Below are 17,504 nucleotides of genomic sequence, written 5' to 3'. Positions count from 1 at the left end.
CTAGCCCAAAGCTCCCCACAGCAGGTGCGGACTGGAAGAAGTGGCCTGGCTAGTGCTTTCCAACACAAATGTCAGAAAGGTCTAAAACTCAAAGGAGAGTACTTGAACCCAAAGAGTACCCTTAAAGCCACAGGTGATGCATTGGAGGGGTGCACATGGGGACACATCCTCCCCACCACCACCACTCACCATCAGTCCCACACTGAGCTGCTTCCAATGAGTGCAGGGGCCTCTCTCGGAGTGGCACAGAATGAGAGCAGCTCATGCTACTCCTAGGTCATACCATTTTGGGAGAAGGTGGGTGGGGACTGCCCTGCATGCAACAAAAGCAGCACCTTTTGCCAAAGCAATATTGAAAACTGAACTGGTGCAGCTAGTAGCGCATTTCCTGGGGTAAAAAAGGTAGTCCCATGGTAAGCCAAAGGAGCCCCTTTGATTTTTTAAACCATTACCTGGAAATCTTTCTCATCTTCGTACAGTATGTCATTGAGAACAGGAGCCACTGGTGGTCTCCACAGATCCTCATAGCTGTATTCTTGTTTCTCAGCTTCTGTCTCAGACTGAGTGTTTGAGCTCACTTTCTGCTCTATGGCTAAGAGGGCTGTGCTCGTGGGACTTTCTTCTTCAGGATCTGTGTTTGCTTCTGGAGGGAAGTACAATCATCTGTAACACGGGTTATTCTTTGCAAAGGTTATAAGTAAGGGTTATCATGGAAATTGCCTATAATTTTTACTAGGAGGTTACCAGGCCCATTCCAAAATATCCACTCTGGACAGGTGAAAGACAGCCATGGACAAGAGTGGATAGTTTTATGCCATAGTGCACAAGCAAACAAGATACTGGTGCTCTCCCCACAACACTACAGTACAGTGCACATTGAAGCACAGTTTGTCTCAAATGTGCAGTTAATTTTGCAGGTATCTTGGAGAGACACACTGAGACCATCCACCAGCCTTAACTTTTGAGCCATGGTAGAGCTGGAGGGCCCATCTTTCAGCTAAGATGTAACAGTGTATAATGATTGCATGGGCAGTAAAAACCCAAGGAATCTTTTTTGTACAAAGCAGTTGTTCCTAGCTTCCTGGCCTGGCCCAGATCCATTTTGGGAAATCTTCTACTAACCTAAACATCTATTTCACTACATACAATAGTGTATTATTGTCTTCCTGCCCTACATTGTGATGTCAAGTTGCTGTGCAGGCTACTAAACCAGAGTAACTGCATTTCAGTGGTGGATTAAATGATCACCATATACAGTAGAATGTTTCCAAAGGACTTTGCAGATTAAAAAGTACTTACTGTAAGATTACTTATAAAATTCTATGCCTTTTTGACATGTGCATTACCTGTATAATCTCTACACTGTAATCCTTCCAAGTCTTCACTAAGCAATTCCTCTCCCTGAACTTGCAGGCCAGCTCCCTGGGTAAGAAATAAACACCTAAGAAATTAAAAAAAAAAAAAAGACCTTAAAGCTCTCCACACATTTCCCTAGAAACTGGAACAATTAACTGTGCCCTGGTTTCAGAAAAGGCACACTTGAAAAGCCACCTGATATGTAAGCACATGGTCAGAATAGTGCAATGGTTTGAAATGGTGACTGAGGCAGTCAGGTAGCTTAAAGACTATGCTCTTTTGTAGCTCTACTTCAAATCTGCCTATAAACTTCTAAGAAAGTAGTCCAGACCACAGCTAGCTATTTTCTCTTTGAAGCAGTCCAATGTTCGTCTATCAAGAAAATTTAGGCCAGGTCTACACTGGGGCAAAAAAGCAGTAAAAGATACGCAATGTCAGCTATATAACGTGTAGCTGCAGTCGACGTAGCTTACATTGCTTTTCTGCACCATCCCCATAGCGGTAGATTGATGGGAGAAACTCTCCTGTTGACTTCCCTTACTCCTTGGGTCAATGGGAACACTCTCAGGGTGAGGCTACACTAGGAACTAACTTCAAAGTTAACTTTGAAATTAGGTACTGCATCGCAGTAGCCAGCAGAGCGTCTACACACATTTTCCCTTACTTCAAAGTAGAGAGCCCAACTTCGAAGTCCTTACTCCATTCCTGGAAATGAAGCAGTGCCCTACTTGGAAGTTTAACTTCAAAGTAGGATGTGTGTGGACACTCAACTTCAAAGTTGCTTACTTCAAAGGTGTACTTTGAAGGAAACAACTTTGAAGTTAGTTTTATAGTGTTCAATTTAGCATATCTTTACTAAACCTGTTAACTCAAACCCAGGAAGATTGTCCTCCAGAGTGTAGACCTCTCTAGTAGGGATAGATAAGTTCTTAGAAAGCCTCTTTTGTGGTTAAAATGTCACTCTTACTGGTAAAGGAATAGGAAGGAATGAGAGGAGGGACGGGCAGGGCAAAGGGGGAGCAGCTGGGTTTAGCATGAGTGATAGCCGACAGGAAGCAACAAATAGGCAGTGTGAAGCGGAGCAGCCGGGTTGGATCAGAGGCTTGGCAAGCAGGGGTGTAAGAGTTCTGCCCGGCAGTGAATGCTCTGGGGTGGGATTAAGGGGCTCAAGGTTGAGACAGAATTGGAGGGCAAAGGCTCTGGCTGGGGATGCTGGCTCTGGACTGGGGCCAGGTATGAGGACTTTAGGGTCCTTTAACTCTTGCCCAAGTTGTTGAGCCAGTGCATTCTTTCCATAGTCCCTCAGCCTCTGCCATGCAAGATTAAAATATACTGTGTGGGTCCAAGAGTCATATGGCTTGGGTGGGCACCTGGGGGGGCAGCACAGTCAGGAGCTAGAGATGTGGGAAGGCAGTGATGGAGGAAACAGCTGGAGCCAGCCGAACGAGATGGAAGGTGGGAGTCTGCGTTGTAGTTGGGGCTACAGGGGCAGTGAACATGTGGGGAGGCATCAGGGGCCAAAGCACCACCATTCAGCTCTCCCAGGACACCATTTTTCCTAAAGCTGTCCTTGAGCACAGGAGTAATGTGCCGGAAGCCAGGGGACTAGAGCAGATTAGGGCCAAATTGCTCTGCTTTTCCTCACTGCTGCCGGTGAGTGCAAGAGGGTCCAACCCCTGCTGCCTGTGCCAGGCCTCCCCCTAGTCACCTGGACCACATTGTTCAGGTGAGGGGACTTAAAGGAGGAAGAAGGCAGGGTGGAGAAGAGGTAGGGAGGAGGCAGGGGTGGGAAGAAGCATAGCATTGCGGGGGTGGTTTCTGGCCATCCCCTGGGCAAGTGGGTGGTGCCCCAGCATGTCCCTCTTCACGAGTCACCACTGCCATCATACCCCCAACATCATCTCTCATGCCTCTTTTGAACAGTAGCGCTGCATTGGTTCTGCTGCAATGGGGACACTGAATGGCTGTGAATGCAGCAGAAGTAATTCCAAGGGCCCAGATTCTTAGAAGTATTTAAGCTGAAATCAGCAAAAGTTAGGCACTAAATACCTTTGAGAATCTGGGCCTAGGTCCGTAAATGGAACCATTCTTACCTAGATATTTTAAGATTCTTAAGTCTGCAGTTAAACAGGCTCCTTATCATATATATATTTTCCTCCTCTAGCACTTGAGCCGATGCTTCCAAGCTGCTGACTTCCTTTCGATATATTTCAACCTGTTGCAGATAAGAAAAACGTGATAACCTTTGAGAGAGGAGGACCTTCACAAAGGGTCACGATCCAGGAGCTCCTGAGTTCTTACTCTGTCCCACACTAGCTCCCTCTGTTACCTTAGACAACACAGAAGGTCAACATGGATGGCAGGTGGAGTACCCCCTTCAGCATGCCTAGCCCCCACAGCCCCCCATTCCTCCTGAGGGCCAACCCAAAGAAGCTCTAAAGGCTCCCCCAAGAGCTGGAGGGCTTCCAGGCCAGCTGGAACCCTGAGCTCCTCCTGTACAAGCCAGAACCTCCCTGGCCCTGCCACACCTCTCCTCCAGAGAGGGCTTCTGGTAGTCACTGCAATTGTGACAGGATGCATATCTTGATGTCACAGAGAAAGAGAAGTTACTCACCGTAGTAACGGTGGTTCTTCGAGATGTGTCCCCGTGGGTGCTCCACAATAGGTGTCGGGCTTGCCCAGCGCCGCAGATCGGAAATCTTCCAGCAGTTTCTGCTGGATCGCGCATGCGCCGGCGTGCGCCGCTCCCCTTCACACCCCTGGCCATGTGCACGATCCGGTCCCCGCCAGTTTCTTGACCAACCGCCTTGAATGCTTCTGAAAAACACTAGACAGAGATCCGAAGTGGGGAGGATGGGCGGGTGGTGGAGCACCCATGGGGACACATCTCGAAGAACCACCGTTACTACGGTGAGTAACTTCTCTTTCTTCTTCGAGTGGTCCCCGTGGGTGCTCCACAATAGATGACTACCCAGCAGTAACCCAAGAAAGGAGGTGGGTAATTGGTTTATGTGCAGCTTGCCCCCGAGAGGACTGCTGTCAACAGATGGGTATCCTCTTGGAATACCCAATGTAGGGCATAATGCTCGCCGAAGGTGTCGTAGGATGACCAGGTCGCCGCCCTACAGATGTCTTTCAACGCGATGCCTTTGAAGAAGGCTGTTGATGCCGCCACCGCCCTGGTGGAGTGAGCCCTGGGCAGGGCTAGCAAAGGGGTCTTTCGAAGCTTGTAGCACATTTTTATACAGGACACGATGTGCTTTGAAATTCTCTGTGAAGAGGGGCCTTCCCCTTTTGACCTGGGAGTGAGAGACACTAGGAGCCTGTCCGTTTTCCGGAAGGACTTAGATCTGTCTATATAGAAGGCCAATGCCCTCCTCACATCCAGGAGATGCAGGCGTGCCTCCTTGCTGGAGCTGTGAGGCTTCAGGTAAAACGAGGGTAAAACTATTGGTTCGTTAAGATGGAACTCTGAAGAAACTTTTGGAACAAAGGCTGGGTGCAGCCTTAAGGTTACCGACTCCTTTGGGAATACTGTGCAGGGCGGCTTTGCCATCACTGCTGCGAGCTCACTCACCCTGTGGGCTGACGTAATTGCCAGGAGGAAGGTTGTTTTTATCGTAAGGAGACGTAGGGGAACCATGGCTAATGGTTCAAAAGGTGGACCCGTTAGCGTGCTGAGCACCAAGTCCAGATTCCACGATGGTGGAAGCAGTTTCCAAGGGGGGTACAGGTTTACCAGCCCCTTCAAGAACCTGGTAACGATAGGATGGGTGAATACTGTCGGCCCTTCCTCTGTATGCCGAAAGGCTGATATGGCACCGAGATGGACTTTTAGCGAGGATAAAGAAAGCCCGCCCCTCTTGAGGTCCAATAAGTATTCTAGTATTACCGGTATAGGAGCGTCAAGGGGAGCTAACTGCTTGGCGGAACACCAGGCTGTGAATCGAGTCCATTTCTGTTTGTAAGTCTTCCTGGTGGAGGTCCTTTGGCTACATTCCATGACTTGTTGTACTTCCTCTGTACGTGTGCTCTCTAAGGAGCTGAGCCATGGATTAACCATGCTTGTAGGCGCAGACCCTGAGGGTGCAGGTGCACTATGGACCCCCGAGCCTGCGTGAGTAAGTCCGGTGCCACCGGTAGAGGGAGTGGCGGGCGATCCGACATGCGCAGAAGCAAGGGAAACCATTGCTGCCAATCCCAAGTTGGGACTATGAGTATCATGCGAGCTCTCTCCCTTCTGGCTTTCTGCAAGACCTTGTGGATAAGCACTGGGGTGGCGGGGAGGGGGGGCGGGGGGGGGGGCGCATAAAGTAGGGGGCCCCTCCATGAAATCATGAATGCGTCCCCCAGGGACCCCTGCCCCACTCCTGCCCTGGAGCAGTACTGGGGACACTTCTTGTTGTGCTGGGTGACAAACAGATCGATCTGGGGAAACCCCCACGTATGAAAAATGGGCCGTAGCAGATCGGAGTGGATCTGCCATTCGTGCGTGAGTGCGAAGCGCCTGCTCAGCTGGTCTGCTTTCACGTTGTGAGTGCCCGGAAAGTACGAGGCTTTTAACGTTATGTTGTTGGCGATGCACCAGTTCCTCAATCGGACTGCTTCCGCACATAGGGCACGGGATTGGGCTCCTCCTTGTCAATTTATGTAAAACATAGTGGAGGTATTGTTGGTATTGATCCCGACTACTTTGCCATGTATGTGGTCTTGAAAATGTTTGCAGGCATTGAACACTGCTCTGAGCTCCAGTATATTTATGTACAGTGCCTGTTCCGCAGTGGACCATAGCCCTTGCGTCACCTTGTCACCGATGTGCGCTCCCCATCCTATGTGGGAGGCGTCGGTAGTAAGAAAAATAGAAATTTGTGGTTGGTGAAAGGGCACCCCTGCTAGCAGGTTCTTGGGATTTTCCCACCACGCCAGGGATCTGCGCACCTCTGTCGTGGGTGACACCATCCTGTGGACAGTGTGGGATGCCGGTTTGTAGACGCTCGCCAGCCAATGCTGCAGGCTTCGCATGTGCAGTCTGGCATTCTGTACCACAAACGTCGCTGCCGCCATGTGGCCCAGCAGCTGTAAGCACGTTAAGACCAGCCCCGTGGGGCTGTATGTGATGACTTGCACCAGCGAACTGATGGCGCGGAAGCGGGCGTCGGGTAGGTACACCCTTGCTGTGATAGAGTTTATGCGTGCCCCTATGAACTCTATGTCTTGTGTGGGGTCGGTCTTTGACTTTGCGAGGTTGATGACTAGGCCCAGTGAAGGAAACGTGTCCGCTGTGACACGTATCATGCGTAGGACCTCTGTCTTCGAAGCCCCTTTCAGCAGGCAGTCATCCACGTATGGGAAAATAAACACCCCCTGTCTGTGCAGGTAGGCTGACACCACTGCCAGGGTTTTGGTAAAGACTCTGGGGGCCGAGGAGAGGCCAAACGGAAGAACCCTGTACTGGAAGTGTTCCTTGCCGACCATGAAGCGGAGGAAGCGCCTGTGTGCCAGGTGGATCATTATATGAAAGTAAGCATCTTGTAAGTCGAGGGCTGCAAACCAATCTCCATCGTCCAGTGCCGTGAGTATGGAGGCGACTGTAATCATCCGAAAGCATTGCTTGCGCAAGTAGCGGTTGGGGCCCCGAAGATCTAAGATGGGCCTCCAGCCTCCTGTTTTCTTCTCTGTGAGGAAGTAGCGTGAATAAAAACCTTTCCTCTGGAATTGTTCCGGCACTCTTTCCACCGCCCCTATGAACATAAGGTGGTCCACCTCCTGCTTGAGCCTCGCCTCATGGGCAGCGTCCCGGAGGTGAGGCCTGGAGGGAGGCTTCGTTGGTAGGAGCGACTGGAAAGGCATCGCATAACCCATGGCTATGATCTCCAGCACCCATTTGTCTGTGGTGATCTTTTGCCATCGGGGGTGAAACAGTCTGAGGCAATGATGGAACATGAGATGAGAGTGGCATTCAGCGATGGTAGTGATAGTGCAGCCCTCGACATGCCCGTCAAACTTGTTGCCTTTGGGCCTGTCCCGAGGGCGTACTGCTTTGTTGAGAATGTCGCCTGGGAGTTCTGTACTGTTGCTGCTGTTGATGGCGCCCTTCGTTGTAGCCCCGTTGATACTGAGCACGCCGTGGTTGGTACAGGTAGCGTCTTTGCTGAGGGTAATATTTTTTCTTCCTATATGGAGGAGTATAAATACCCAAGGTTCTAAGTGTAGCTCTTGAGTCCTTACTGGAGTGGAGGACCGAGTCAGTTGAGTCTGCAAACAGCTTTTGCATGTCAAAGGGAAGGTCCACGATCTTCGCCTGTAGGTCCCTTGGGATACCCGATGTCTGGAGCCAGGATTCTCTACGCATGACCACTGCTGTAGCCGTTGAACGTGCCGCCGTATCCGCCACATCCAGGGCAGTCTGGACTCCCATCCGCGATGCTGCGTAGCCCTCTTGCACAATTGCCTTTAACACCGGCTTCTTATCTTCTGGAAGTGAATCCATGAGAGAAGTAAGCCTGGAGTAATTATCAAAATTATGGTTCGCTAGGTGTGCCGCATAATTTGCCATTCTCAATAGCAGGGTAGAAGAGGAATATACCTTCCTGCCAAACAGCTGTAGCTTCTTCGCATCTTTGTCCAATCCCCCCGATTTGTACTGAGAAGTCTTTGACCTCTGCTGGGACGATTTGACCACCACCGAGTTTGGTTGTGGGTGACTGAAGAGGAACTCCATGCCCTTTGAAGGGACGAAGTACTTCTTATCCGCTCTCTTGTTCGTAGGCGGAACAGAGGCCGGAGTCTGCCATATGGTAGTGGCTGACTCCATAATGGCTTCGTCCAGCGGAATAACAATTTTGGATGAAGCCGGGGGTCTCAAATTTTTCAGGAGTTTGTAATGTTTCTCCTGCACTTCTGCCGTTTGAATGCCTTGCGTGAAAGCCACCCTTTTAAATAGCTCCTGAAACTGTTTAAGGTCATCCGGGGGAGAGACATCCCCGGGGGCCATGGCCTCATCTGGGGAGGGTGAGGAGGAACCACTAGGGTAAACATCCCTCGAACTCTCAGGCTCCTGCAGCCGATGATACACTTGCTCGCTGGAGGATTGTGAAGGAAAGTCTCGGGGTTGTAAAATTAACTCCCCTTGAGATAACTGTGTTTCCATCCCCGATCGGGAGTGTCCACAGGGGTACTGAACGGCCGGGGGGGACCTGCCCTGGGCGTAGGCCTGGGGTGTCTGTGTCCAGCATGATAAGAATGACCATGGCAGCACAGGCAAGGGTCCAGGGATGGAGACCTAGACCACTCTCAGGGTGTGTACCCCCGATGTCTGGGAGAGCGAGACCTCCGCGATGACACAAATAGCAGTGAAACTGGTTTGTGATAGTACTCCAGGGGATCCAATCCCAGAAAAGGTGAAGGTGGCCCAAGCCATGGTGACATTGGTTGGAGGAACGGAGAAGGAGGTACTGGATAGGCTGGTGGAGACCCAGGCCTTCTGGGCGGCGTGTGCAGCACAGGGGGAGGGCTTGTTGCAAGTAGCAGCGCAGCCCTGTCCGGAGAAGGGCTGCGGAGCCGGGCTTTTGATTTTGCCTTGCCCCTCCCCTGCGGAGCTGGCACCGCCCCCTCCCGCGCTGGGGATCTCGGCCCTGCTGTCGGCGCCGTGCTCGGCACGCTCAGCTGCGGTGCCGCGCGGGTAACTTCCTCGGGTGCCTGCAGGCTCCATGCCTGGCGGCCCTGAACCATTGGTGCTGCGGGGGTCGGTGCCGCCTGTGGCGGTGCCGCCGGTTCCGCCGCTTGCCTGGCTGACGCTGTAGGCGCCGCGCATGCCAGCTGTTGTGTAACCGGAGGCTCAGCCTCTGCCACGTGCGCTGCCGCGCTGCCGCTTGCCTGAGTATGCGGCTGGGGGCTGTGTGCTCTGCCCTTCCCGCTCACTGAAACCGCCCGCAAGGATCGAGCTGGGGAGAGTTTCCTCCATTTCTGCACCGAGCGGGTCAGAGAAGCTGCCTTCCTCTTATGTAACCCAGAGGGCCCTTCTGGGTGAGGCTTCTCTGGCAAGTCCGGCTGGAGGGCCTTGTCAAACAAGAGCATCTTAAGACATATTTCTCTGTCTTTCCTGGCCCTGGCTGTGAGCTTAGCACAGTGAGAACACTTCTGGGTAACGTGATTCCCCCAGGCATCGGATACATTCACTATGCCCATCGGAGGCCGGCATAGCTTCACGGCAGGACTCACACTTTTTAAAACCTGAAGAGGCCATCGCGGTGAGTCTTTTACTGTTAATAGAGTACTTAGCACTTAATCCGTGCCTGTTTACCCGAATTGCAGTCACCGGCCTGCGGGGCAGCAGGCAGCCTACTGGCCTTCACGTCCACTCTTCTTCTCTGCTCCTCTCTCTCTTTTTATTATATATATATATATATATATATATATATATATATTTTTTTTTTTACCGGAAAAAAACAACAATTTACACATAGAAACACTATCTAATCTGACTCTGGCCGTAGCCTGAGCGGATTCCGTCTGCAGCCGATGGTGGTTGAGAAGGAACTGGTGGGGACCAGATCACGCACGCGGCCGGGGGCATGCAGGGGAGCGGCGCACGCCGGCGCATGCGCGATCCAGGAGAAACTGCTGGAAGATTTCCAATCTGCGGCGCCGGGCGAGCCCAATACCTATTGTGGAGCACCCACGGGGACCACTCGAAGAAGAACCAGTCTTTCCTTCACAATTGTGATTTACTTAAGACAACATCCTGCTCATCTTTCTTGCTGAAGTCCTTAAAGGCCTATAATAAAAAGTAAAGTGATGACTACAGACCACCACTAAATTCAAACCCTAATTATCACAGGATAAAAAACCAGGTAATCCTCTTACCTCTTCTTTCAGCCACTCATTTTCTTCAATCTCCCTGCGACTAGTTTTGTCAATGTGCTTTACAGCATTCTGAGAAAACAAATTTTTAGATCTTCTCTGAAGAAAAGACTTTGACAATGGCACACACTTGAAGAAAATGTTTCTAATGGTCTGTTTAGTCCTCTAGGCAGGAAATATCTTCATAGGGGAATGGAAACAGTGCAAGATTCCCCTATACCATTCCCTCGTGGAACTTGAAGTGACTCTGCCAGGGGGTGGGCAGGAGAGTTAGCCCTCAAATAAGTTATTCCTCCGTTCCAAAGCAATTTGTGACCAGTTATGATTTCTCATATGTTTCCCTAAATAAGAACTTTGTTCCTCCTTCCTAGCTAATATTTCTGATTTATTTTGCACTGACATTATAATCTTATCTTTATAATATCAGGCTTTTTGCAATGGAAGGTAGGTAATACACAAATTCAGTGTTGTGTCCCTGAACCTTGGGGGGTTCTTTTCAGTGAAAAAGGTCTGTACTAGTGAATTTGATTGCGGGATCAGAGGTTTGTTTTCAATACTGATTCAAGAAGGAAATGAACTACCAGGCAGGAATAATCCATTGTTTAGCACCATATGTACCCAATCCATGGTTCTGACTCTTCTCACACCATTGTATATAAGGAATAATTTAACAGAAGTCAGTGACGCTAAAACCTTAATCTCTGAAGGCAATCTAATAAAGTGTGGAATTCTAGTCAAGAACATATAGATTCATCTGCACAGATCGCTTTGTTGACTGAATACGAACACTGGTATAAATGAGAGAGAAATCAGATCCCACATATAGTGGTAAATTCTAACAGTTTGTCTTTAGACTTCAGAAAACTGAACTATGTTTTTCTAACTTTCTGACCATTTTGGGTCACTCGTGGATGAAGCTCAATTCTTGAGTGAGAAAATAATATGATATAAAACTTCCAGAAAAGAACATACTAAAGCTTCAAACTTGCAAACACGTATGCACATATTTAGTTTCAGTGGAACCATGCACGTTTGAAACAAAAAAACACGTAAGTGGTTGCAGGACGAGGGCTTTGATACTTGCCAGTTCTGTTTCTGCAACTACAGCATTGGGAAAATACATTTCATGATTTTTTTGAAATGTCAAAACCTATTTGTTGACATTTTTAATTGAAGTTATGTATTCACATTTTTATTCCATATGTTCATATTAATATTTATTTTTGGACTTTTTTAAATTGAGAGAAATAGCAATATCAATATCTACTTTGTGGATTTTTATTACAGATTCAACATTTTATTGTAAAGCCCACAATCTTACAATAATTTTTATTTTTCAAAATTATATTCACAGTAAAAATGTTAAGTTCTTGAGTGAGCCTCTGTGCCTCAGTTTCCCCAACTATAAAATTCTTCCTTTGTAAAAGCACTTTTAGATCTACCGATGAATACTACTATATAACAGCTAGGTGTTATTCTGCGCACAATATATTTAAAATGAGAGCAATCCAGTATTGCTCAATAAAATATTAGTTTCATTTTATTCTATTCCTACACAAAAGATATCCTGTCATTCCACTAAAGAAAGCCCAAGTAAGCATTTTTTTTAAATCCAGTTTAAACTCAGAAAGAACAGAAACAGTATTTGTAATTAACGTGCAATATTTAAATTGGAAAAATACCTCAGTGGCCCATTCCTTCTTTTGGTCCATTTGTTTCTCAGCCAATCTGTCCACTTTTTCTTTTGTCATTTCCATAGTGTGTCTATAGTACTCTTTCAAAAGCAAAGCAGACATCATTAGGTGACATTGATTTCCCCTGCAGATGATGAGATAACTGACTTGGTGTTCTGAGTTCATGAGACTCCAAAGCCAGCATCTCTTTAGAGCATGTCAGTATTGCTATGAAGAGGTGAATATAGTACAGGGAAGCATATGAGGTTAGATTTAATCTAGCCAGCATGGATAATGAGTGGAGGCATAAGAATTAGCCTGGGTTAGCAATGCAAGTATAAACCCAAGAAGGCGTCTGAGGATGTACCTGGATGGCTAACTTATACTGCCACATCTACACTGCTACCCACATCAGCTAGATTAAAGCTAGGACAACTATGCCTACAGCGCTACAATCATAGCTTCACCTATTATGTAGACATATGTAAAAGATGGCATCAATGCCACCACCAAATTCTAATGCCTGAGAAACTCTATTTTCAGAGAATATATTCCACTGAAAGAGAAGTTACTCACCGTAGTAACGGTGGTTCTTCGAGATGTGTCCCCGTGGGTGCTCCACCATAGGTGACGGCTTGGCCGGCGCCGCAGATCGGATCTTCCAAGCAGTTTCTGCCGGACCGCGCATGCGCCGGCGCGCGCCGCTCCCTGGCGCGCTCCTGGCCATGTGCGCGATCCGGTCCCCGCCAGTTCCTCGACCAACCGCCTCGGTTGCCCCTGCAAAACACTAACAGAGATCCGAAGCGGGGAGGATGGGCGGGAAGTGGAGCACCCACGGGGACACATCTCGAAGAACCACCGTTACTACGGTGAGTAACTTCTCTTTCTTCTTCGAGTGTCCCCGTGGGTGCTCCACCATAGGTGACTACCCAGCAGTAACCCAGATAGGTGGTGGGTAATCGGATTATGTGCAGCTGGTCCCCGAGAGGACCGCTGCAGAGAGACGGGTATCCTCTTGGAATACCCTGTGAAGGGCGTAATGTTTGGCGAACGTGTCGTAGGATGACCAGGTCGCCGCTCTGCAAATGTCTTTCAATGCAACGCCCTTGAAAAAGGCTGTTGATGCTGCCACCGCCCTGGTGGAATGAGCCCTGGGAGTGGCCGACAAAGGAGTCTTTCTGAGCTCGTAGCACATTTTTATGCAGGATACAATGTGCTTTGAGATTCTCTGCGATGAGAGACCTTCTCCTTTAGATTTGGGAGCGAGGGAGACCAGGAGTCTATCCGTTTTTCGGAAGGACTTGGTCCTGTCTACGTAGAAGGCTAGCGCCCTCCTCACATCCAGGAGGTGTAGGCGCGCCTCTTCGCTGGAGTTATGAGGCTTTGGATAGAACGAGGGTAGAACAATAGGTTCATTGATGTGAAACTCGGAAGAAACTTTGGGAACAAAGGCTGGATGCAGCCGTATGGTTACCGCCTCCTTGGAAAAGACAGTACAGGGTGGCGTTGCCATGACTGCCGCAAGCTCGCTCACCCGACGGGCTGACGTAATTGCAAGAAGAAAGGTCGTCTTTACTGTAAGGAGGCGAAGGGGAACCGTGGCCAAGGGCTCGAACGGTGGTCCCATGAGTGTGGTAAGCACCAGGTCCAAGCTCCACGAAGGTGGAATCGGTTTCCGAGGGGGGTATAGGTTTACCAACCCTTTGAGGAACCTGGTAACCATAGGGTGGGCGAACACCGTGTGCCCTCCCTCCTCATGTCTGAACGCCGAGATGGCGGCCAGGTGGACCTTTAACGAGGATAGCGAGAGTCCTGCTCTCTTGAGGTCCAGTAAATACTCTAGAATTGTAGGTATAGGCACCGAAAGGGGGGCCAGCCGCTTGGTAGAACACCAAGCCATGAAGCGAGTCCATTTTTGTTTGTAGGTTTTCCTAGTGGAAGTCCTCCTGCTACTTTCTAGGACTTGCTGTACTTCCACTGTGCATGTGCTCTCTAGGGAGCTGAGCCATGGATTAACCACGCTTGCAGTCGCAGGCTTTGGGGGTGCGGATGCACTATGGACCCCTGGGCTTGCGTGAGCAGGTCCGGCGCCACCGGAAGAGGCATCGGTGGGCGGTCCGACAGGCGCAGGAGTAGGGGGAACCATGGTTGGCGATCCCATGTTGAGACTATCAGGATCATCCGAGCCTTGTCTCTCCTGGCTTTTTGCAGAACCTTGTGGATCAGCACTGCGGGGGGAAACGCGTAAAGCAGGGGGCCTCCCCACGGGATCGCGAACGCGTCCCCCAGGGACCCCCGGCCCAGCCCTGCTCTGGAGGAGAATCGTGGGCACTGTTTGTTGTGCTGAGTGGCAAACAGATCTATTTGGGGAAACCCCCATGCGTGGAAAATGGGCCGTAGTAGATCGGGACGGATCTGCCACTCGTGGGTGAGCGCAAAACGTCTGCTCAACTGGTCTGCCTTCACGTTGTGCGTGCCCGGCAAGTAGGAGGCTCTCAGGATTATATCGTGGGCGATGCACCAGTTCCATAGGCGGATTGCTTCCGCGCATAAGGTACGGGATCAAGCTCCTCCTTGCCTGTTTATGTAAAACATGGTGGAGGTATTGTCTGTACTGATCCCGACGACTTTGCCTTGTATACGGTCTCGAAAGTGTTTGCAGGCGTTGAACACTGCTCTGAGCTCTAAAACATTGATATGCAGAGACTGTTCCGTGGGTGACCACAGTCCTTGAGCCACCTCTTCGCCCATGTGCGCTCCCCATCCTATGAGGGAGGCATCCGTAGTGAGGAAAACCGATATTTGCGGCTGATGGAAGGGTACCCCTGTTAGCAAGTTCCCGGGGTTTACCCACCATTGCAGGGATTCGCGCACCCCAGGTGGGGGCGACACCACCCTGTGAACGGTGTGTACTGCCGGCTTGTATACACTTGCCAGCCAATGTTGCATGCCGCGCATGTGCAACCTGGCGTTCTGTACCACAAACGTAGCCGCTGCCATGTGGCCCAGCAGCTGCAAGCACGTCAAGACCGGCACCGTAGGGCTGAAGGTGATGACCTGCACGAGGGAACCGATGGCTCGAAAGCGAGCCTCTGGAAGGTATACTCTCGCCGAGACCGAGTTTATGCGAGCCCCTATGAACTCTATGTCCTGTGAGGGGTCTATCTTTGATTTTGCCATATTGATAACCAGGCCAAGTGCGGAGAACGTGTTTGCTGTGACGCGTATCATGCGGAGAACCTCCCTTTTCGAGGTCCCTTTGAGCAGGCAGTCGTCCAGATACGGGAAAATAAACACCCCCTGTCTGTGCAGGTAGGCTGACACCACTGCCAAGGTCTTGGTGAAGACTCTGGGGGCCGAGGAAAGGCCAAACGGTAGGACCTTGTATTGGAAGTGTTCGTTGCCCACCATGAACCGGAGAAAACGTCGGTGAGCCGGATGAATGGTTATGTGGAAGTACGCGTCTTGTAGATCGAGGGCTGCGAACCAGTCTCCATCGTCCAGTGCTGTAAGGATGGAGGCAATAGTGATCATCCGAAAACGTTGCTTGCGCAGATACCTGTTGAGGCCACGAAGGTCTAAGATGGGCCTCCAGCCTCCTGTCTTTTTCTCCGTCAGGAAATACCGAGAGTAGAACCCCTTCCCTTGCAGTTGCTCCGGCACCTTTTCCACCGCCCCTATGAACTCTAGGTGGGCCACCTCCTGCCTGAGCCTGGCTACATGGGAGGCCTCCTGGGGGTGGGGCTTGGGTGGGGGTCGCGGCGGCGGGAGCGACTGGAAGGGGATGGCGTACCCCGTGGCTATGATCTCCAGCACCCATTTGTCTGTGGTGATCCTTTGCCACTGGTCGTAGAATGGTCGGAGGCGATGGTGAAAAAGTCGTTTCGGATGATCTTGTGCAATGGTGGTGATGGCGCAGCCCTGGATTTGTATGTCAAACTTGTGGCCTTTGGCCCCGTCCCGAGGACGTACGGCCCTGTTGTGAGCGTCGCCTGGGGGTTCTGTACTGCTGGTGCTGCTGATGCCGCCCTTGCTCGTAACCCCTGTGATACTGGGGGCGCTGTTGCTGGTATTGGTACCGCCTTTGCTGTGGGTAGTACCTTTTCTTTGAGTATGGAGGGGTGTAAATCCCCAAGGTCCTGAGTGTGGCTCTTGAGTCTTTACTGGAATGAAGGACCGAGTCAGTTGATTCAGCAAACAGCTTCTGCAAGTCGAAGGGAAGGTCGATTATCTTCGCCTGCAGATCTCTCGGTATGCCCGAGGTCTGGAGCCAGGACTCCCGTCGCATCACCACTGCAGTTGCTGTGGAACGTGCTGCCGTGTCCGCAACGTCCAAAGCAATCTGAACTTCCATCCTCGCAGCCGCGTAGCCCTCTTGCACTATGGCCTTGAGGACCGGCTTTTTGTCCTCTGGAAGCGAGTCCATGAGGGAAGTTAATCTGGCATAGTTGTCGAAATTATGGTTCGCCAAGTGCGCTGCATAATTTGCCATTCGCAAGGTTAAAGTGGAGGAGGAGTAGACCTTTCTGCCGAACAGCTCTAGCTTCTTGGCATCTTTGTCCATTCCCCCTGTTTTAAATTGAGATGTTTTTAATCTTTGCTGCGAGGACTCCACCACCAAGGAGTTTGGCTGGGGGTGGCTAAACAAGAACTCCATGCCCTTCGCCGGCACGAAGTATTTCTTATCCGCTCTCTTTTGGACAGGCGGAATAGTTGCCGGGGTCTGCCATATGGTAGTGGCGGACTCCAAGATCGCTTCATCAAGCGGGATTGCTACTCTGGAGGAGGCCGGGGAGCTCAAATTTTTAAGGAGCTTATGATGTTTCTCTTGCACTTGTGCTGTCTGGATGCCTTGCGTGAAAGCTACCCTCTTAAACAGCTCCTGAAACTGTTTGAGATCGTCCTTGGGATGGACGTCCCCTAAGGCCGTGGCCTCATCCGGGGAGGAAAACGAGGAACCGCTGGGGTACATTTCTTTGGACCCTTCCGGTTCTTGATGGTGATGGTGCGCCCTCTCGCTGGAGGTTTGCGAGGGAAAATCTCGTGGGTCCACGGCCAGTCCCCCCTGGGATGCTTGAGTTTCCGTCCCCGATCGCGATTGCCCTCGGGGGTACGAGGTAATATGTGGGGATCTCTCCCTGGTAGATTGCCGATGGTGTCCATGCCCCACGTGGTAGGGACGACCATGGCAGTATAGGCACTGTTCCTGGGAAGGTGACCTTGACCATTCCCTTTGCACGTACCCTGTGTGTCTGGGAGAGGGGGATCGTCGAGACACTGGAGAGAGCGATTTTGCATAATAGTCCAGCGATTCAAATCCCAGGAAGGGCGAGGGTGGTGCCAGCCATGGGGAGGCTGATTGCAGGAAAGGAGAAGGGGGCTCCGGGTAGGCTAGGGGGGGCTCCTGCCTTCTGGTTGGAGTCTGCAACATGAGCGGAGGGCTGTGAGAAAAGAGCTCCACAGCCCTGTCTGGAGAGGGGCTGCAATGCCTCCTCTTGTGTGCAGCCTTCCCCCTCCCTTGAGGAGGTAACTCCGCCCCCTGATGGGTGGGGGATCCCGGCCCCGTCGGCACCGTGCTAGGCACGCTCGAGGGCGGTGCCGCACGTGCGGAGT

At 50.8% G+C, this 17,504-nt stretch overlaps 1 protein-coding gene across 4 annotated transcripts in view; it reads right to left on the bottom strand.

Moving 5' to 3' along the window:
- CCDC83 (coiled-coil domain containing 83) overlaps window positions 1-17,504 on the bottom strand; it is an 83,046-nt gene that overhangs the window by 24,269 nt on the left and 41,273 nt on the right. For 3 of the 4 annotated variants that reach the window (XM_074983780.1, XM_074983758.1, XM_074983774.1), the window contains exons 6-10: window positions 11,901-11,992; window positions 10,222-10,290; window positions 3,450-3,571; window positions 1,347-1,441; window positions 453-643 (exon numbers count right to left, since the gene is read on the bottom strand). In XM_074983780.1, coding sequence (XP_074839881.1) covers window positions 453-643; window positions 1,347-1,441; window positions 3,450-3,571; window positions 10,222-10,290; window positions 11,901-11,992 — 569 coding nt within the window. The remainder of the gene's footprint in view (window positions 1-452; window positions 644-1,346; window positions 1,442-3,449; window positions 3,572-10,221; window positions 10,291-11,900; window positions 11,993-17,504) is intronic. The other variant, XM_074983766.1, reaches the window with a different exon arrangement.

The sequence above is a fragment of the Carettochelys insculpta genome, chromosome 1 (assembly GCF_033958435.1).
Source record: "Carettochelys insculpta isolate YL-2023 chromosome 1, ASM3395843v1, whole genome shotgun sequence".
In the NCBI taxonomy this organism is placed as follows: domain Eukaryota; kingdom Metazoa; phylum Chordata; order Testudines; family Carettochelyidae; genus Carettochelys; species Carettochelys insculpta.
This window is presented reverse-complemented; position numbering and strand designations above follow the sequence as displayed.